At 46.4% G+C, this 20,960-nt stretch overlaps 1 protein-coding gene across 1 annotated transcript in view; it reads left to right on the forward strand.

Annotated features, from left to right (window-relative positions):
* Positions 1 to 19,332, forward strand: part of Otoa (otoancorin) — a 60,790-nt gene extending 41,458 nt beyond the window's left edge. Inside the window, exons 19-28 of the mRNA XM_090318670.1 lie at positions 570 to 760; positions 2,176 to 2,269; positions 2,559 to 2,685; positions 4,264 to 4,451; positions 6,439 to 6,594; positions 11,035 to 11,177; positions 12,443 to 12,579; positions 13,281 to 13,378; positions 15,801 to 15,996; positions 19,262 to 19,332. Of these exons, the coding sequence (XP_090174796.1) occupies positions 570 to 760; positions 2,176 to 2,269; positions 2,559 to 2,685; positions 4,264 to 4,451; positions 6,439 to 6,594; positions 11,035 to 11,177; positions 12,443 to 12,579; positions 13,281 to 13,378; positions 15,801 to 15,996; positions 19,262 to 19,332 (1,401 nt within the window). The remainder of the gene's footprint in view (positions 1 to 569; positions 761 to 2,175; positions 2,270 to 2,558; positions 2,686 to 4,263; positions 4,452 to 6,438; positions 6,595 to 11,034; positions 11,178 to 12,442; positions 12,580 to 13,280; positions 13,379 to 15,800; positions 15,997 to 19,261) is intronic.
* Positions 19,333 to 20,960: the final 1,628 nt, after the last annotated feature.

Below are 20,960 nucleotides of genomic sequence, written 5' to 3' on the forward strand. Positions count from 1 at the left end.
GGGTAGAAATCAGTGGCTCAAAAAGCCAGGTACTGGGCCGGGAGTTTGGCCTAGTGGTTAAAGTGCTTGCCTAGCATGCATGAAGACCCGGGTTCGATTCCTCGGTACCACATACATAGATAAAAGCCAGAAGTGGTGCTGAGGCTCAAGTGGTAGAGCTCTAGCCTTGAGAAAGTCCAAGGACAGTGCCCAGGCTCTGAGCTCAAGCCCAGGACTGGCAAAAAAAAAAAAAGCCAGGTACTGTGACTCACACCTATAATCCCAGCTACTCAGGAGGCTGAGATCTGAGGATTGTGGTCCAGAGCCCACCCAGGCAGGAAAGTCTCATCTACAACTAACCAAAGGTGTGGCTGAAAGTGGTAGGGGGCTAGCTTTGAACAAAAGAGCTCAGACCCTCTATTCAAGTCTCACAAACTGACAAAAAAATAATAAATCAGTAGCTCCAGCTCTTGTGGTCCTCGGTGGGGATGGTGATTCAGGTGGCAGGAGTGGTGAAGAGATTTGGAGGGTAGGGGCTTGCTCTGTGACCTGGGCCCTGGGGTCTCCAATCAGCTCCTCCTTGCTTTCAGGGGGGCTCTGTTGCAGATGAGTATGCCGTGGACATCCTGGGAAGCCTGCTGTGTCACTTGCCAGGGACTGTCATCGAGAGAGACATCTCCCCCCGAGCCTGGCCTTCTGCCCTCCATGGTCTCCTGGGTTGCTCAGGCCTCAGCTCCGAGCAGAAGGCTGCCATGAGGCACAGAATCCTGGAACAGTGCGGGTGAGGGGCCAGGCTGGGCTCTGGGGGACTGGGATGCTGCCAGCCATGACTGCCCACAGGCTAGCGTGGTGAACAAATTTTATTTCTGAGCCAGGCGCCAGGGCTCACACATGTAATCCTAGCTGCTCAGGAGGCTGAGATCTGAGGATTGCGGTTCAAAGCCAGCCCAGGCACTAAAGTCCATGAGAATTTTTCCAACAGAAAATTGGAAGTGGTGCTGTGGCTCAAGGGGTAGAGCAGAAGCCTTGAGCTGAAGAGCTCAGGGACAGTGTCCAGGCCCAGAGTTCAACTCACACAACTGACCAAAAAAAAGAAAATATAGGGGCCGAGAGTTTGGCCTAGTGGTAGAGTGTTTGCCTAGCATGCACGAAGACCCGGGTTCAATTCCTTGGTACCACATACATAGAAAAAAAGCCGGAAATGGTGCTGAGGCTCAAGTGGTAGAGCTCTAGCCTTGAGAAAGTCCAAGAACAGTGCTCAGACCCTGAGCTCAAGCCCAGGACTGGCAAAAAAGAATATATATATATATGTATTTCTGTCATTTACTGTTGATATGACTTAGAAAATTTTCCCAATCCCCCTCCCTGCCCCCTCCTCCCCACCTCTGCCTCCTCTTCCTCTTCGTCCTCTTCCTTTTCCTCCTCCTCCTCCTCCTTTTCCTCCTTCTCCTCCGGTAAGTGCCAAGCATAAACTTTTACCACAGAACTGAAGGTACATTGGCACTGAGATAGGTGTGATTCCTGTCCTGGGGAATTTATAGTCTGGTGGAATATTTGCATTAAACGGATATGTTGGAGGTGGGGGGGCATCTGTGATAATTGGGTATCCCTCCCTTAGAGACAGGGTGATAAGCAATGGTAGACATTCACTGTTTGAAAACAGGGGATTCTGGGTTAGTACTATTCTGTCAGATTCAAGAGAAATTTTGTTTTCCTTGCTGGAAGAAGAGACTGTTATGGTAATTTAAAAAAAGGATCAACTGGGTTCACTGTATTCTTATTGAGCAGGGGGAGACAGGAAACAATGTAGTTTAAGTGACAGACTGGGTACTTCCAACTAAAAGGAAGTGGAATGGAAAGTGAAACTACAGGGGTGGGCTTCAGGCATGGCTAGATCTGGGTTCTCAAATGATGGTCTCAAGAATATGTTTCTCCTGTTCCTCTGATGGGCATTCATTGGTATTAGTTCTTAATTTCTTCAGGTGATTACAAGTATTGGCTTCCAGTTTCTTCTTTATTGGGGGATAATCAGAGAATAAAAAGCTTCTTGGCTTCTTGATAGTGCTGTCAGGTTTCCTGGGGGGAGGAGGGCTCTCTGGGGTATCCTGTGCAATTCTTGAAAATAAAGGATTTGGGGGGGCAGTGGTGCCCACCACTGTATACTTTTTCATCTTACTGTTGATTATCTCTTTTTAGTCCCCCTGAGAACTGGACAGTCGAGACAATGAAGGATTTGGGGCCTTTCCTGGCACTTTTCTCAGGAAATGAATTACACTCCATTGCCTTAAAGGTATGTATTTTTTTCGGTGGGGGGGAGGAAAGGGGGTAACAGTCTTGGAGTTTGAACTCAGGGCCTGGAAACTGTCCCTGAACTTTTTCACTCAAGGTTGGCACTCTACCACTTGTGCCACAGCTCTACTTCCTGCTTTTTGGTGGTTCATTGGCGATAAGATTGTCATGGATTTTCTTGCCTGGGGATGGCTTTGAACCACTATCCTCAGATCTCAGCCTCCTGAGTAGTTGGGATTACAGGTGTGAGCCACCAGCCACTGGCTTTGTTTCTCTTCTTCGCCACACAGTTCCCTGATCTACTTCAGCAAACAGCTTCCACAATGGAAGGAAGCCTGCCTCCTGTATTCCTCTGGGCTGTCTTTGAATCTGTCCGGAATAGTACCAATAAGACACCCAGCTTGGACCCAGTGTCTGGTGAGAGTTTCTGGAACGTTCCATCCCATGTCAAGGGTTAGGATTTGATTTGGGGTAGAGTTTCTGACAGGGAGAACCCTGCTCATCTGCAGGATGGAAGGAAAAGCAATAGAATGTCGAAAGCCACAGGCCAATGGATGGTCCTTCTTTAAAGGGATTTGAGGTCAGGGTGTCATAACAAACATTTCAGTAGCATTGGCTTAAAGGTCCAGCATGTTGTAGTAGCTCAATATGGCAGTAAGAGGATATGCTGGCTGGATTTGAATCCGATCTATCCTTCCTGGCTGTGTGACTACAAGTAAGCTCCTCTACCCCTCTGTGCCTCCTTTACAGAAACAGAAACCCTGGGTTATTGAGAGGATGAGTGGATTTACATCTGGAAGCAGGAGAATTATAGGCATGAGCCACTGTGCCCAGCTCTTTTTTTGTTTAATTTAAATTTTGTTGGTCATGGGGCTTGAACTCAAGGCCTGGGTGCTAATTCCTGTGCTCTTGTGCTCAAGGCTAATACTCTACCACATTGAACCATAGCTCTACTTCCAGCTGTTTTAGTGGTTAACTGGAGAAAAGAGTGTCACAGACTTTCCTGCCTAGGCTGGCTTTGAACCACTATCCTCAGATCTTAGCCTCCTGAGTAGCTGGGGTTACAGGTGTGAGCCACCTGTTCCTATCTGGAACTCCTAATTCTAATGTGTAGAGGGATATGCAGGCATCATACATCACTATGGTTAACATTTACAAAGTACTGCTTATTCCCTGCATGATACTGTTGTGACTTTTATCTTTCCTTTCTTTCTTTCTTTCTTTTTTTTTTTGCCAGTCCTGGGCTTGAACTCAGGGCCTGAGCATTGTTCTTGGGTTTTCTCAAGACTAGAGCCCTACCACTTGAGCCACAGCACCATTTCTGTTTTTTTCTATATAGTGGTACTGAGGAATTGAACCCAGGTCACTCTACCACTTAGGCCAAACTCCCAGTCCCTAACTTTTTTCTTTTTGCTGGTCCTGGGACTTGAACTCAGGGTCTGGGTGCTGCCTCCGAGCCTCTCTGTGCTCAAGGCTAGCACTCTATCACTTGAGTCACAGTGATTCTGGATTTTTGAGTAGTTTATTGGAGATGAGAGTCTCACGGGGATTTTTCTGCTCGGTCTGGCTTCCACCTGTGATCCTCAGATCTCAGCCTCCTGAGTAGCTGGGATTACAAGTATGCGTCACTGTGGCCTGGCATGTAAGTGCTTTTTATCTAATAATATGTTTGGCCCTCACAGCCATCTGGCATCTGTATATGAAACTGAAGTATAGAGGATGAAACAGCTTTGGGTCTGAGTCTGACATAGGGACTGGTCACCATTCTTACTTCCTGTCCTCAGAGGGCTCGAGGACATGCAAACTATTGGCACTTCTATAATTTTTTTTTGTTACTAGAAAATTAACCAGAAATGGCTGGAGTGGGATTTGAACTTGACCTGGGTCCTTCACTCTCATGTGAGAAGGGAAGAATATTATTCAGTAGAGAAAAAATGACATCTCCTGACATCCTCTTTGTGCCCTCCCCCCTTTCCTGTATCTCCCACTCTTCAGGATGCCATGGGGACACCGCTCCCTCCTCGGATGCCATCGTAAGGTTGGCTGAAGCCAATGCCTGCTGGAAGGCAGAAGACTTGCTCTGCATGGCTGAAGACACGTTCCTTCAGAATGTTGAGCTTCTGGGGACCATCCGGAGTTTCAGCCACCCTCAGCTGGTGGCTCTGAAGGAGAAGGCTTTTCAGGTAAGGTCCAATCCTCAAAGAGGAATCAAACAGAACCAACGCCAGCCCCCACCCCACCCCAATCCCCAGCCCCTCATTTGTGTGTGTGGAAATTTCCTTGTTCAGGTTCCATGATGGGCAGTGAGGCTGTCCTCTGAGGCAGGTGGGAAATCCCAGCACACCGGAAGTCTTGCCCTCCTTTTCTGGAGAGCCAATCAGTGGCCACTGCAGTATTCTCTATCGTCTTGTGCAGTTCACTGGAACAGCGCTGAAAGGCATAGGTGACAGAACCTGATGGCTTTCGCCATCTTCAGAAAGTTCCCTCTGAAAGCTGGGGTCCGGTGGCTCACGCCTGTCATCCTAGCTACACAAGAGGCCAAGAGCTGAGAATCATGGTTCACAGTTATCTCCAGGCAGGAAGGTCCATGAGACTTCCCCCCCCCCAAAAAAAAGCCAGAAGTGGAGGTGTGGCTCAAGGGGTAGCGGGCTAGCCTTTAGCAAAAACAAAAACAAACAACAACAACAACAAACCGCCAAGGAAGAGTGGGAGGCTGTGAGTTCAGGTCTTAATACACACACACACACACACACACACACACACACACACACACACAGCCTTGGAAATGGAATTTCTGGATCAAAGATGCTCAATATTTACAAAGCTTTTGATAAATGTATCTGAATGACCATTTCAAAGGCATCTGAATGAGCATTTCAAAGGCATTTACCAATTTAGATCTCATCAATCAATGAAGGTTCCCGTCTCAGTGTCATATTTGACCATTCTAGCTGAGGAGACTGAGGTTTCAGGACCGTGATTTGAAGCCAGTTTGGGTAAGAAAGTCCGTGAGACTCCTATCTCCAATAAACAACTTAAAAAAATAAAACAGAAGCCAGAAGTGGACCATTATTTTTACCTCTTGTTAATTCTAGAGCCAACATGGTCTTTTGAATTGTTTCTCTCTCTTTCTCCCTCTCTTTTGCCCCCTTTTTGTATTTGTCTTGGGACTTGAACTCAGGTCCTGGGTGCTGTCTCTGAGCTTTTTGTTGTTGTTCAAAGCTAGTGCTCTACCACTGGCTTTTTGGTGGTTGATTGGAGATAGATGTCTTCAATTCTTGCTTGGGCTGCCTTTGAACCAGTGATCCTCAGTTCTCATCCTCCTGAGTTGCTAGGCTTATAGGCACGAGCCACTGGTGTACCTGCCTTTTTGTTTTTAATGTCCATTTATTTATGACCGCCAGTGAACCTTTCTCTACATGTTTATTTCTTTCCCGAGTTTCCCATTCATGTCTTTTCTTTTGAAGAAAACATCTTTATTATACATATATGCATATATGAAATCTATAGATAGATGAATGATTCAGTCTGTGTTTGTCTATAAGACAAACTACTATAAGAAAATATCTTAGAAAAACAGGGTTTTTTTTATTATTATTGTGCTGTATTAAGGACCTAGGTACTGTCACTTAGCTTTTTCACTCAAGGTTGTCACTCAATCATCTGGGTCACAGCTCTTTGGTGGTTAACTGGAGAAAGGAGTTTCACAGACTTGATTGCTTCAGCTGTCTTTGAACTGAGATCCCCAGATCTCAATTTCTTCAGTAGGATAACAGGTGTGAGTAATGGAGACCGGCTAGAACAGAAATGTCTCTGGGTTCTGGACACTCGAGTTTAAGGCACTCGTGGATTCTGAATGTATAACGAGATATAACACATGATATTTCTCATATATGCTAATTCCTTGTAGTATTCTCACATTCTTGTTTGTGAGTTCTTAGGACTTTCAAAGGCCCATTGACTGACTGATTGATTGATTGGCATGCCAGTCCTGGGTCTTGAACTCAGGGCCTGTGTCTGAGCTTTTTGCTCAAGGTTGGCGTTCTACCACTTGAGCCACAGCGCCACCTAGAAGATGGGATGTGCATGTGTAACTGGGCACCAGATCCCCTCATGGAGATTGCAGCAAAGGCTGGCACTAATGTGTGATTTGTTTTCTCCCATGTGCAGGTCTGGGGCGCACCTGCGCACTGGCAGGAACACCACATCCTTTCCCTGGGGCGCCCCCTGCTGGCTCTCACCGAGAGTGAGCTAGAGCAGCTGCACCTGAGCTCCATAGACGCTGTGGCCTCGCTGGGCCAGAGGGCTGAGTGGACACCAGGGCAGGTGGGCAGGTCCCTGGGCCGTGTGCTTGCTCGCCTTTTCTCCTGTTCTGTCCTACAGCAGGTTGGTCGTGTTGCTGAGAGCTGCTTCCATCTGTCTCATAGGCGCTGGCACCTTGGAGTCTTTTTCTAAGACTGATCTTTTTTTCCCCTTCTAGTTCAGACTCACATTTTTCTTGCCTGTTTTGCAAAGTGTAGTAATTTTGACTAAATTTTACATTGCGGAGTGCTTGGACTTCAATAAATATTTGTCTTTGTTCTGGTCTATGTTTCAACTATTTTTCAAGTAGGTTTTTTTTTTTCTTTTCTTTCTGAGCTTGCCTTCCCTCTCTCCCTCTGCCTCTCCCTCTCTCCCTCTCCCCTCCCCCTCTCCCCCACCCCCTCTCATTCTCCCCCCTCCCTCTCTCCTTGTCACTCTCCCTTTCCTCTCCCTCTCCCCCTCTCCCCTTTTCCCCCTGTCCCCCTATCCCCCTTTCCCCTTGTCCCCGGCTCCCTTTCCCGCTCCCTCTCTCTCCCTCCCTCCCTCTCCTTCCTTTTTTCTGTGCCTGCCTGGGGCTTGAACTCAGGTCCTGGGTGCTGTCCTTTCATGTTTGAGGCTAGCATTCTACCCCTGGAGCCACATCTCCACTTCTGGCTTCTTTTTTTTTTTGCTGGTTAATTGAAAACAGCAGTCTTGTGGACTTTCTTGTGGCTTAGAACCACGGCTCCTCAAATCTCAACTTCCTCAGTAGCTACGATTCCAGGGTGAGCCACTGGCCCCGGCCGCCTTCTCACTCTTTGTACTACGTTTCATTATGACACTTCCATACTGTACTTCCATATTGTACTTAGAATATAATTACTCCCCCTCTCGGCCTAGTGTCCCTTCTGTCTCCTGCTGGCCCCTCCCCTCTCGGCCCACTTTCCTGTCTGTACTTGGTTGTCTGCAGTTTCACTCCTTACTTGTGTGAATTAGGACTTAGAACTCAAGTAGAGTCTTTGTAGATTTCTAGAACTTTCTCTGTATAATTTCTTTCTCTCTTCCCCTCCCCTCCCTTCCCCTCCCCCCTCATATCATTTCATAGAAAAATGTAGATGGGCATTTCTTTGAGGCTGATGACATTTCCCCCCCCCCATGGTCCCCACTTTGGGTGTGGGGCTTGAACTAACAACCTGGGAGTTGCCTTTTGTTCAAGTCTAGCGCTTTACCACTTTGAGCCACAGCACCACTTCTGATTTTCTGGTGGTTCATTGAAAATAAGAGTCCCATAGATTTTCCTGCCCGGGCTGGCTTGGAACTGTGATCCTCAGATCTCAGCCTCCTAGCTAAGATTATAGGTATGAGCCATAAGTACCTCGCTGGAAGACATTCTAAAGGTTTGATTTTATTTCTTTAGGAGCTACTGGTAATATTTATGCTGATTTAGAATAGAGCCGGAACACAGAAATTGTATCTATAAAAGATGACTAGCACATATTTTTTGTTAAAAAATATATGGCTAGACATGCATGTTTTATCACATAATAAATATTTATTGAATATATGAATGCTTAAGCATTCAGATCTTAGAGGGTCAGCGGACTTCTCTTGTCACTTGAGAAGTGTCGAGGTGAGCGGGGTGGGGGGAAGGGGGAAGAATGATTTACCATATTTGTGGGTGGTGAGATTTTCTCCTTGGATCTCTGTGTCTTCCATTCCCTAGAACCTAGGCTTATTCTGGTCTCCCTCTTGCTCTATGACCTGGGATGAGACTCTGGGCAGTAAACAATTTTAAGGTTCACCTCCTGTTTTGCCCTTTCAAGATGGTCCAGTATTTGATATAGCCACTCCATGTGTTCTGTTTAGGTTTTTAATTGTTATGGGGGCTGTAACCCGTGATGGTGGCTGTTAGTTCTTTCCAGTCCCATGGCCATTCTTTCTTCATGGGTAAGGACATTCCCCCGGATACCAGCTGCTTTTATTGTGCTGTATTTAGTCCACAGGACTGCTGGAAGGGTGAGCTCCATTCTCAACCTTTTCTTTTTCTTTCTTTTACTATTCTTGGGTCTTGAATTCAAGGCTGTTGCACTGTTCTTGAGCTTCTTTTTCTCAAGACCAGTTCTCTACCACTTGAGCTAGCACTCCTCTTTCAGCCTTTTTTTTTTCTTTTTAAGGCAGTTTATTGGAAATAAAGGTCTCATAGGCTTTCTTGACTGGGCTGGCTTCAAACTTTGTTCCTCAGGTCTCAGCCTCCTGAATAGCTTGGATTACAGGTGTGAGCCACCAGCCTGTGGCTGTTATTAGTACTCTCTTTAAGTAGTTGTATGATTCAACATTTCAGTTGAATATGAGTACAATGCATTTTTTGAATTTTTGATCAAGTTTTGCTTTTTTGGCATTTACAAAATTATTATCAAGTAGTTATACAAAGAGGCTCCAATTCCCAAAGTCTGGCTATGAGTTCCATGCATCTAAACCAGTCTTCCTTTCACTACTCTTCTTCCAATCTCATCCATCCTCTCAACTTACCATTTTTCATGTGGAAGGTGTGAGCTATTGGTATCTGGCTGTGTTAGTTTCTTGCTCGATGAGAGAATTAGGCCCAGGGTCCAGAAGAGCCTTCACTTTCATACTCCCTAATCTCGTGGTTCTGTGACTCTGAAGCTAGTTTTGACTAGTTTGAGATGTATCCCATCACATTTCTGCTATATATCAAAACGACTCCATTTGCAGTCTTGGAGAAACAGAAAAATATATCCAACTTGCAAAGTGGAGAATCTCTTTCCCTTTTGCACCCATTTTAATTTCCAAAGATGGCAGTGAGATGTATGAATATGTGGGATAGGATATGAAAACCTCACATTTGCATATATCATTTGCAGTCGGCTTCTCAACGTCGGCTCCCAATCAAACCTTTAAATGCATGTTTTTAGATTAATAGTCAGACCTGGAGAAACTATATTAACAAATAGTTCAGCTTAAAAACCAATATAAGGGAGGGGGGAACTATTACAGAATCTCAAGAGATGAACAGAGAGATTGAAATCTTCTAGCTACTCATTTTTCCTGGGTTAAGATTGCCTAAAAGCACTGGTATTAATTGTCTCGGAATTATTACACACACTTATGCAGCTATTCTAGGAGCCGCATTTTGACTTATCACCTTGCAGGCCGAGGAGTTCATTTTCTGGGTTCTAATGGCAAGCACAATTTAATATCCCATCTTCAAAGTTATTTCATTTGAGTTGTAATTTTGTACTTTCATCTTCAAGTGGGAATGCCTTCTCATATGGGGAGCTCGGATAAATATGAGTCAGCTAGTGACTGAATAAGAAAAGTTGAATCGCCATCTTTTCCCCAGAGTCAGATGTGCTCACTAGCTGAGGATAGGCTCTGAGGTTTGAGGGTTTGGTTTTCTTTTTCTTTGCCCTTTCCCTCTTTTTCTCTTTCTTGTCTTCCTTCCTTCCTTCCTTCCTTCCTTCCTTCCTTCCTTCCTTCCTTCCTTCCTTTCCCCTCCCTCCCTCTCTCCCTCCTTCCCTTCTTTCCTTCCTTGTTCCATTACTTGAACTCAGGACCTGGGCATTGTCTCTTCACTCTTTTTCACTCAAGTGTCTCACATTCTACTACTTGAACTACTTCTCCTTTTCTGACTTTCTAATTTTTTTGCTGGTTACAGATAAGAGTCTCCTGAACTTTCCAGGGTGGCTTGAAACTGCAATCCTCAGACCTCAGGCTCCTGATTAGTTACGATTACAAGCACCAGCGTAATGTCTGTTTTTCACACATTTTTCTCATTGTAACATTGACTTAATTTATCTCTCTGTGGTTCAGTTGCTCATCTGTGAAAGAGGGATAATATTAACATTTAGCTAATCAAATTGTGATGAGGATTAGATGAGACCGTGTATAAAGTTGTCCAAATAGTACAGCACCCAGTAAGCATTCAGTACATGTTGACTAGAATTATTTCGAATGTACATTCCCATTTGCTGACATCTGAGTCGAAGCAGAAACATCCGGAGAAGCTCTGAGCTTCATCCTCAGCGAAGGCAACTTGAACTTGACCCGTGTGATCTGCATGAATGTCCAAATTCTTTCTCCCTGAGGCCAGTCTATCTTGTGAAGGGATCAACACGAAGCTGGGCCTGAACACTGGTGGCGATGCCTGTAATCCTGGGCAGTCAGGAGGCTGAGAACTGAAGATCTGAAGATGAAGAGTCAAGGCCCAGGTCAGGCAGGAAAAGCCTATGGGACTTTTACCTCAACCAGCAAAAAGACTAAACTCTACACAGACAGAGTTCCGAGTTCCGAGCTGCAGAGTTGGTCTGAGGAAAGGGTAAAAGAGGCAAGGAATTGGAAGATGTCACTAGAAAGTGAGGGAAACAGATGCTTGAAACATCTGGATCCCCGTGTTGAAGAACCGGAAGGTCTTCATTACCAGAGGGCCTAAGAAGTCCTCTGCGATTGTCTCTTGTTTGGTCACAGGCTCGCTCCATTCTGAAGGCGTTCCTGGAGGACTCAGGCTGTGGCATCCAGGACCTGAAGAGCTTTCATTTAGTGGGGCTTGGCACCATCCTGTGTGCCATGAATGGCACTGAAATTTCACTTATAAAGATCTCAGAATTCAGGTAGGTGAAATATTGCCATTCAGAATGGCCAATGACCTATCCATCCATCTACCCAGCTCTCCATCCATTTAGCTACCTATCTGTCTGTTTGTCCACCCATCTACTATCCATTTGTCCATCCATTCATCCATCCATCCATCCATCCATCCATCCATCCGTCCATCATCCACTCAGCAATCATCCATCATTTATCCATCCATCCATCCATGCATCTATCCACTTATCTACTATACGTCTGTCTTCCTATCTATCTATCTATCTATCTATCTATCTATCTATCCACCCATCTACTATACATCTGTCTTCCCAGCATTCATCTATCTATCCATCATTATCTATTCACCTATCTACCATCTGTCCATCATCCATATATCATGCATTCATTCACCCATCTATCTTTCACCCATCTACTTACCTATCATCCATCCATCCATCTTACCATTCATCTATCCATTCATCCATTTCCACCAACCCATCTACCATCAATCCATCCACCCACCTACCCACTTATCTATCCATCCATTCAATATCCATCCATCCATCCATACATACATCCATCCATACATACATTCATCCATACATTCATATGTTTTACACTTTCTTATGCTTTGCCTCTTTGAGCAAAATTAGGAATGGACTAACCTGGACCCTGTATGGTGTTGAGACTACCTACCTGTACACTTGTTTTTGGATGGAGTGTTCCCAAGTCTACATTATATCTCTCCTTTAAATTTTTTTTGCCAGTCCTGGCCTTGAATTCAGGGCCTGAGCACTGTCCTTGGGCTTTGTCAAGGCTAGAGCTCTACCACTTGAGCCACAACACCATTTCCAGCTTTTTTCTATATATGTGGTACTGAGGAATCGAACCCAGGTCTTCGTGGATGCTAGGCAAGTACTCTTATCACTAGGCCAAACTCCCGGCCCTCCTTTAAATTAAAAAAAAATGTTATTATAAAGCTGATGTATAGAGGCATTACAGATATTTTAAGTCAGGTAATGAATGTATTACTTGCATTTTTTGTTTGTTTTTTTTTGTCAGTCAGGGCCTGAGCACTGTTCTTGGGTTTTCTTCAAGGCTAGCGCTCTACTACTTGAGCCTCAGCATCACTTCTGGCTTTTTCTATGTATGTGGTACTAAGGAATCGAATCCAGGTCTTTGTGCATACTAGGCAAGCACTCTACCAGTAGGCCAAACTCCTGGCCCCATGAGTGCATTTCTTTTTGGACAGTAATCTCCCCTCCCTTCTCTTTTCTTCTTGAACCAGAGTGGTGGTGGCCAGAATTGGGATCCTGCACTGCAGCAGGCATGTCTTGGCTGAGTTTAAGAGAAAAGCAGAAGTTGTGTTTGGCAGCCCGGCTGAGTGGACTGGCTCTGTTCTGCAGGAGCTCGGGACCATTGCAGGTATGACGTGTGGAACGCATGCTTCCATTGCTTTCCTGTGCCTAGATCTGGGGGCAAAGTGAACTAAAACACAAAACTAAGCAACAATGCTTGGCCATGTATGGTAAACACCCATGACGCAGCTTGCAAATAGAGGTTTCACAATACCACAAGTGTGTGTGTGTGTGTGTGTGTGTGTGTGTGTGCGCGTGTGTGTATGCTGGTACTGGGGATTGCGCTCAGGGTCTCACACTGTCCTTTAGCTTTTCCAGTCAAGGCTAGTATTCTACCACTTGGAGCCACAGCTCCACAGCTGGTTTTCTGGTGGTTAATTGGAGATAAGAGTCTCATGGACTTTAATAAAGCCCAGCCTCCTGAGTGGCTAGGATTACAGGTGTGAGCTGTTGGTGCCTGGCTAACAATTCTGCTTTTGAAACAAGGCATCCTGATGGGTCTATGCACACTGGCATAGAATGGGCTTTCATTGATTCCTAAGTAGATTGAGCCACAATTTCAGTGTGTGGGAGTTGAGCCTCACGTTGGACACGCATTTCACTGTGGGAGTTTGGTCAGGTCTGATGAGAAGGAACTTGAGTACCTGTATGGTTTTCTAGGCCTTTTGTAAGGAATGGTGCTTGCTTGGGTCATCCCTGTCTGTTTTACAGCACTATGAACAAAGCAAGTGGAATGGCTTGATCTGAATCCTCTGGTTTTCTCCCCAGCTGCTTTGTCTAAAGAGGAGCTCCGAGGGCTCCATAAGGAACTGATGCCGTATTTCCAGCCATCAGCCATCTGGAGCTTTCCTCCTGAGCTGTTCCAAGTAGGTTGCAGTTCCTTGCAGGGAAACGAGGCTGACCCATGGGACTGCACAGTGAGCAGGCAACTGGCACGTGCTCTTGGACTTGGGAAAGGTTTTGTGGTCAGGACTTGGGGAGACCTGGGTGGTTTTAAAAAATGGTTAAAATATCTGGACTCTAGTGGTGGCTCATGCCTATAATCCTAGCTACTCAGGAGGCTGTGATTTGATAACTTAAGTTCAAAGCCAGCCCAGCTGAGTTTCATGGACTCAGCTTTGTGTGTGTGTGTGTGTGTGTGTGTGTGTGTGTGTGTGTGTGTGTGTGTTGGCACTCTACCACTTGAGCCACAGTGCCACTATGGCCTTTTCTGAATAGTCTATTGGAGATAAAAGTCTCATAGACTTTCCTGACTGGGTTGGCTTTGAACCATAATCCTCAGATCGCAGCTTCCTGAGTGCCTAGGGTTATAAGCATGAGCCACCAGTGCCAAGCTCTCCTCTTCCTTCTATTATTTTTATTTGAAAAGGCTAAAATCAATCCTAGCTACTCCAGAGGCTGAGATCTAAAGTCCATGAGATTCTTATCTCCAATTAATCTCTAGAAAATGGGAAGTGGGAAGTTGGCCGTGAGATTTGAACTCTGGGCTGGGGCACTCTCCCTGAGTTCTTCAGCTCAAGGCTACGGCCCTACCCCTTGAGCCACAGGGCCGTTTCCGATTTTCTGGTGGTTAATTGGAGATAAAGCGTCTCACAGACTTCAATGTCCAGGCTGGTTTTGCACAGCAATCCTCAGATTTCAGCCTTCTGAGTAGCTAGTATTACAGGCATGAGCCACCTCATCTGGCACATTCCTTTACATTTTGTGCAGAAATCGGTGACAAGTCACACTAGATAGAGTAGATTATAAGTACCATCATATCAGTCCATCAATTCACTAAGTAAGTTTGTCTTAAACTTTGGGGAAAAGGTGCAAGTCTCTGTTCAAACTCTAGTACTTTCAAGACAAATAGAATAGCAGAATGCTAGAGGCCTTTCTAGAAAGGGAGAATACTGCCATCCCATCTGGAAGTAGTTACTAAGTCCTTTGAAGCTGAGTGACTCAAGAAAACATCTTGTTCAGAGTCCTCAAAGATGCTGTAGGATGCAGACTCGCTATTGTTGTCCATGGTAGACATAACCAATTGATCGCTGCACTTCCTTCCCCGATCTCTAGGACATATACTGAACACTAAACACAGTGTTTATGCAATCACACCACGGGATCAGAATTGGCATAGGTGGGAAGCTCTCAGAGGTTTCCTAGAGTGAGTGCAAAAGACCAGAGAGGTTATGTAACTTTGCCTGAGTCACACAGTTAGCATGTAGCCAAGGTGGGGCTCAGATTCAGGTCTTGGGCATTCAGGCTAAGAAGCTCTCCTGAATGGTAAGAAATAACCTATCAGAGTCTTTTAAGACTTCTGATTACTGCAAGGCAAAAGTCTCAATTTGGAGCATAACTGTCTTGCTTTGGAAATTCCTCAACACGTGTGTGTGTGTGTGTGTGTGTGTGTGTGTGTGTGTGTGTGTGTGTGTGAGAGTGTGTGAGATGGGGTTTGAACTTTGGGCCTGGGCACTGTCCCTGAGCTCTTCAACTCAAGGCCACTGCCTGCCCCTGAAGCCACAACACCTCTTCCAGTTTCCTAATGGTTAATTGGAGAGAAGAGTCTTTAGTGCCCTGACTGGCTTTGAACCGTGATCCTCAGATCTCAGCCTACTGAGTAACTAGGATTATAAGCGTGAGCCACCATGCCTGGAGACACACTATATTTTTATAAGAAGCCTGGGGTTCCGATGTTACATCTAACTGGAATTCAAACATGTTGTTATCCTTTGTCTTCTACCAAGGCCTGCAAGTTCTATGCCTGGAAATATCCTTGAATTCTTTTTCCATGTTTAAATACATTTACTTTTATCTTAAAGACAAGCACAAAGCCCGGCATCTACGCTCAATCTTGTAATCCTAGTTACTCAGAGGCTGAGATCTGAGGATCACAGTTCAAAGCCAGCCTGAAAAACAAAGTCTGTGAGTCTCTGGTCTCCAATTAGCCATTAAAGAAGCTGGAACTGGGGCAGGGCTTGTGGCCTAGTGGTAGAGTGCTTGCCTAGCATGCAGGAAACCCTGGGTTCGATTCCTTGGTACCACATACACAGAAAAAGCTAGAGGTGGTGCTGTGGCTCATGTGGTGGAGCTCTAGCCTTGAGAAAGCCCAAGAAGAGTGCCCAGGCTGTAAGTTCAAGGCCCAGGGCTGGCAGAGAGAGAGAGAGAAAGAGAGAGAGGGAGAGGGAGAGGGAGGGAGGGAGGGAGGGGGAGGGAGAGAGGGAGAGTGAGAGAGAGAGAGGGGGGGGGGGGACGCTCAAATGGGTACAAGGCCTGGGAAGTCCAGGGAGCCTTTCCCTGTTCCTGCAGGAGCTGTCGCCGGCTCAGATCGCCTTCCTGGGACCCCAGAACGCGGCCGCAGTGACCCAGGCCCAGCGCCGACAGCTCAGCGCCCCGCAGCTGCAGAGCCTCGAGCGGGCGCTAGATGGCGCCAAGACCCACGCCTGGCCCGCAGCGCCTGCCAGCGCCAGCCCGGGCCACACCCCGCCCTCCGGGGCCCCTCCAGGTGAGCAGGGCACCCTGACCTCCAGCCTCCCCCCACGCTCCAGGTGAGCAGCACCCCGTCCTCCTCACTGCCTTGGTCCTGCCCAGGTTTACCCTGCAGGGCCTGGGCCAGGGCGGGGAATCGCCACCCAGTCCTCTAGCAGGCTCCCCTTGGTATTCTGCACTGGATCCCATCAGAATCTCCAGAGGGGCTCCTTTGCACCCCTCTGCCCACCGCCACGGCCTGCCCTGGAGGAACATAGGGGATCTCCTCCAATCAGAACTAGAAGGGGCCATCTAGATGGAGAGTAGAGGGACACCCCCACCCTTCTGGTCCTGCTCTCCTCCTCTTCCCCTCTTCCCCAGTGTCCAAGCTTCTCTCCCTCTCCCTCCCTCCTTCTCCTCCTCCTCCCCCCTCCTCCAAGAGACAAACATAAATGGATCCAAATAGGGAAAGAAGAAGTAAAACTCTCCCTTCTGGCAGATGACAGGATCCAATATTGAGAGAACCCCACTGACTTCTATCCCAGGTTACTTGAGCTGATCCGAGCTCTGGCAACATAGCAGAGTATAAAGTCAATCCACGAAAGTCAGTAGCTTGCCAGACACCAGTGGCTCATGCTTGTAATCCTAGCTACTCGGGAGGCTGAAAGGGAGGGTCTGGGTTTGAAGCTTGGCAGGAAAAGTCTGTGAGACTCTCATCTCCAATAAAAACTACTCACAAAAAGCTAGAAATGGTGCTGTGGCTTAAGTCCCAGGGCCAAGGGGGAAAAATAAATCAGTAGCTTTTCTATATGCCAATAATAATACCAAAATCAGGAAAGCAACTCCATTTTTAATAGTTTTTTTTAAATACCTAGGAATTAATTGTGAAGGACCTCTATGGTAACAACTTGAAAAATCTGAAAAAAAAAAAAAGAAATCGAAGCAGATTTAAGGAAATGAAACATCCTTCCGTGATCCTGGATTAGATTGTGAAAAATGGCAGAATTGCCCAAAGCTATGTACAAATTCAAGGCAATACCCATGAAAATCCCAATGACCTCTTCAATGAAATAAAGCAATCCAGAAATTCATACGGAATAATGAAAGACCCAGAATAGCAAAAATAATCCTTAGCAGGAAGAGCGATGTTGGAAGAATATCAATATCAAACTTCAAACTCTATTATAAAGCCATAGTCATAAAACCAGCTTGGCACCAACTCCTGTCTTCTGTGCATAACCCTTGGACCAGTATCTTAGGGATATGACCTGCAGCAGGCCAGTTTGACCCCCTGTCCTGTCTTCTGTAAACTCACTGGGTCCCGTGTGAGGATTGAGGGAAGATGACACATCCAGGAGACAATGAGGCAGAGAAACACAAGTACGGAAGTGCAGGAGCTTGGGGTAGAGAGTGGGGGGGTGTCAGGACCCCCTCCCCAGATGTGGTCTTCACACATTAGGCTGCACTCCAGTGGGTGAGTACGAGGACAGAGGAAAGAGAGCATGGCAAGGCCTTCACGTCTTCATTCTTTCTATCCTGCTCTGACCATTCTGATGTTCACTTTGCCGCCTCCACCATGCCTCTCACCAGGATTGCTTGCCAACAGAAACCAGACTTGTTGGTGTTATTATAAACTTCACACGGACATACAATCCACACATGGTCTTGTGGAAGGACAGATAAATACACACCATCAAGGATACATAAGGTCTGAAAGTTAAGAAATGAAAATTTTCCGTACTACCCAGTCACTGAAGTTACCAACTGCTGGTTTATCTGAGTGAGCAGACGCGACATCATCCCTGCGTCTTCACAAAGCTTATTCCAGCTGGGCACTGTGGCTCCTGCCTGTAATCCTAGCTGCTCCAGAGGCTGAGATCTGAGCATCCTGGTTTGAAGCCAGACTGGGGCAGGGAAGTGTGTGAGACTCTCATTTCTAATTCATCAGTTAAAAAACCAGAAGTGGACGCATGGCTCAAGTGGTAGAGCCCCAGCCTTGAGCAGAAAAGCTAAATGACAGTGCCAGGCTCCCAAATCCCCACTTCCCACAAAGCCTTTTCTCCCATCTGCACCTTTTTTTTTTTTTTTTTTTTTTTTTTGCTAGTCCTGGGGCTTGAAATCAGAGTCTGGGCACTGTCCTTGAGCTTTCTCAGGGCTAGCAGCCCAACCCCCCCCCCTTTTTTTCCTTGCCAATCCCAGGCTTGAGCTCAGGACGTGAACCCTGTCCTTGGACTTGTTCTCAAGGCTAGAACTCTACCACCTGAGCCTCAGCACCACTTCCGGCTTTTTCTATGTATGTGGTGCTGAGGAATCGAACCAGGGTCTTCGTGCATGCTAGGCAAGCACTCTACCACTAGGCCAAACTCCCAGCCTCCTGTGTTTTTATATCCAGGGATATAATCCAGAGCTGACTCCATACAGTGACCCTGGAGCAGGGCATTTGGTAGCTTTCAGGTCATGCTGTCCAGTGTGTAAGCAAATGCTATAGATTGCACTTCGATTTCTATTTTGTTTTATTGTATTTTTGTGGCTGTTACAAACCATGATACAGCCAACAACCTAGATTAATTTGTATTGGTTTTTAAGTCTACCTTGAATAAACTCTTCCTAGAGGAATGGCTAATTCAAGGGCTCATGCACTTGAACTTTGGATAGACATTATCAACCCCAGTGCAGAGTGGTGGGGACAGTTTTTTCCTGGACTAGCAGTGTTAGAAAAAGATTAGGATGAGAACCTAGGTTCTCCCCCACCCCATCACCTGCCTCAAGGGGTTGCCTTCGTCACACCCCTCATCTCTCCTTTCTTAAATTGCTTTAATTATCCTAACCAGCTCCTGCCCTGTCACTCTAGCTACTCAGGAGGCTGAGATCTGAGGATCCAGGTTCAGAGTCATCCATGGCAGGAAAAGTCTATGAGATGCTCATTGTCCAGCAGAAAGCTGAAAGTAGAGGTGTAGCTCAAGTGGTGGAGTGCCAGTCTTGAGTGGAAAAACCAGGGGGAGAGTATGGAGTTCTGAGTTCCAGTCCTAGTCTATCACCCCTTAAAACAACAACAAAAAAGCCACAACAAAGAAAGCACGTGTTTGGCTTCCTCTAGACCAAGTCACATTCACCAGGGACCACCCAGATTTTCTGCATCTTAAGCAAAGCAAGTGTTATGACCAAGACATTTGCATTTCACCCCCCTAGACCAGGTCCCTTCCTCCGGGGAGACAGCTTCCCATTTAAAGGAAGTGTGAGTAGGTATCTGCCGGCTTGAGGTATGGTATTCACCTTTCCTCTGACACAGTGTTTGCTTTCAGGTGCCTTCTCCTCCTGGTGTCTTCGGCTTGGCTGTCCCCTGCTCCTTCTAATGGCCAAACATTCGTGCTGAGTGGGCCCCAGCATTCCACTCTTTGGTGTCCTAAGAAGTTGGCCAAGATTTGTAGAGACAGTGGATGGCGTCCTGTGGTGGGAGACCCTTAGCTGGGCTCAGAAGCTCAGCTAGGCAGGACAACACTGGGGCTTTGGCATGCAAAAAACATGCAACATAAACAAGTATTAAAAATGACTTTGCAAATGCCAGCCTGTGCCTCTAGGATGGTGCTGTCCTCTGTCACATTTTGGATGCTTGTTTTCTGGGGGGGGAGAGAGAGAGAGAGCACTGGAGGGAGGGAGGGGAAGAAAGAAAAGAGAAGAGGAGGAGGAAGAAGAAGAAGAGGAGGAAGAGGAGGAGGAGGAGGGGAAGAGGTTGAGGTCGAGGAAGACAGAGACAGATGCAGGAAAAGGCACCTTTCAGCCAGGGCCTGACGTGGCCCCAGGCTGTACCAGCCATTTCTTTGCTCCATACTTAGCAGAGTGGAAATAAATGAATCTCTCAACAACAGCCAATATTCCTGCCTGATTACTGGGACTAATTGATGTTGTGGTGGGCACTGCATTGCTTGGAAATTAAAACATTTAACATGGCTCAACATTAAATCAATTTTTAAATACATTTTCCAGATGTCTTCTATTTCCTTGGAAATCAACAGGATGAATGACTGTGGAGCAATCAGTTAAAATTTCCAGATATTGGGCCGGGAGTTTGGCCTAGTGGTAGAGTGCTTGCCTAGCATGCACGAAGGCCTGGGTTCGATTCCTTGGTACCACATACATAGAAAAAAGCCAGAAGTGGTGCTGAGGCTCAAGTGGTAGAGCTCTAGCCTTGAGAAAGTCCAAGGACAGTGCTCAGACCCTGAGCTCAAGCCCAGGACTGGCAAAAAAAATAATTTCTAGATATTCAGGTTTAGGGGGAGAAGGGGAGGGAGAGAATAGGGAATATCCCTTCTAGTTTTAAGGTACTTTGGATGAATTGAGATTTTGTTTTTTTTTTATGAGTCTCACAGACTTTCCTGCCTGCACTGGCTTTGAACCTTTATCTTCTTGAATAGCTAGGATTTCAGGCATGAACCACCAGTGCCAGACACGATGCAGGTCTCATTTTGTTGATGAAAAAGAAAAACCAGGGCTGGGAGCGTGGCTTGATGGTAGAGTGCTTGCTCAGCATGCATGAGGCCCTGAGTTTGATTCCTTAGTACCACATACAGAGAAAAGGCTGGAGGTGGCGCTGTGGCTCAAGTGGTGGAATGCTAGCTTTGAGCAAAAGAAGCTCAGGGGCAGTGTAAAGGCCCTGAGTTCAAGTTCCAGGATTGGCAAAAAAAGAAAACTACCCATAGTCTTACAGAGGAAGTGAATGGCTTTTTTTTTTTTTTTTTTTTTTTTGCGAATCCCAGCCCTTGAACCCTGGGACTGGGTGTTGTCCCTAAGCAACTTTTGCACAAGGCTAGCACTCAGGCTTCTTTCTGTGATTAACTAGAGGTAAGACTCTCATGAACTTTCCTGCTCAGGCTGGCTTTGAACCTCCATCCTCAGATCTTAGCCTCCTGAGTAGCTGGGATTACAGGCGTGAGCCACTGGAGCCCAGCTATAGATGGCTTTTATAAAGAAACATTGACATGTGCTATAGGCTGGCAGATTGTC

Source organism: Megascapheus bottae, chromosome 25 (genome assembly GCF_031878675.1).
Source record: "Megascapheus bottae isolate mThoBot1 chromosome 25, mThoBot2.hap1, whole genome shotgun sequence".
NCBI classification, from domain to species: Eukaryota; Metazoa; Chordata; class Mammalia; order Rodentia; family Geomyidae; genus Megascapheus; species Megascapheus bottae.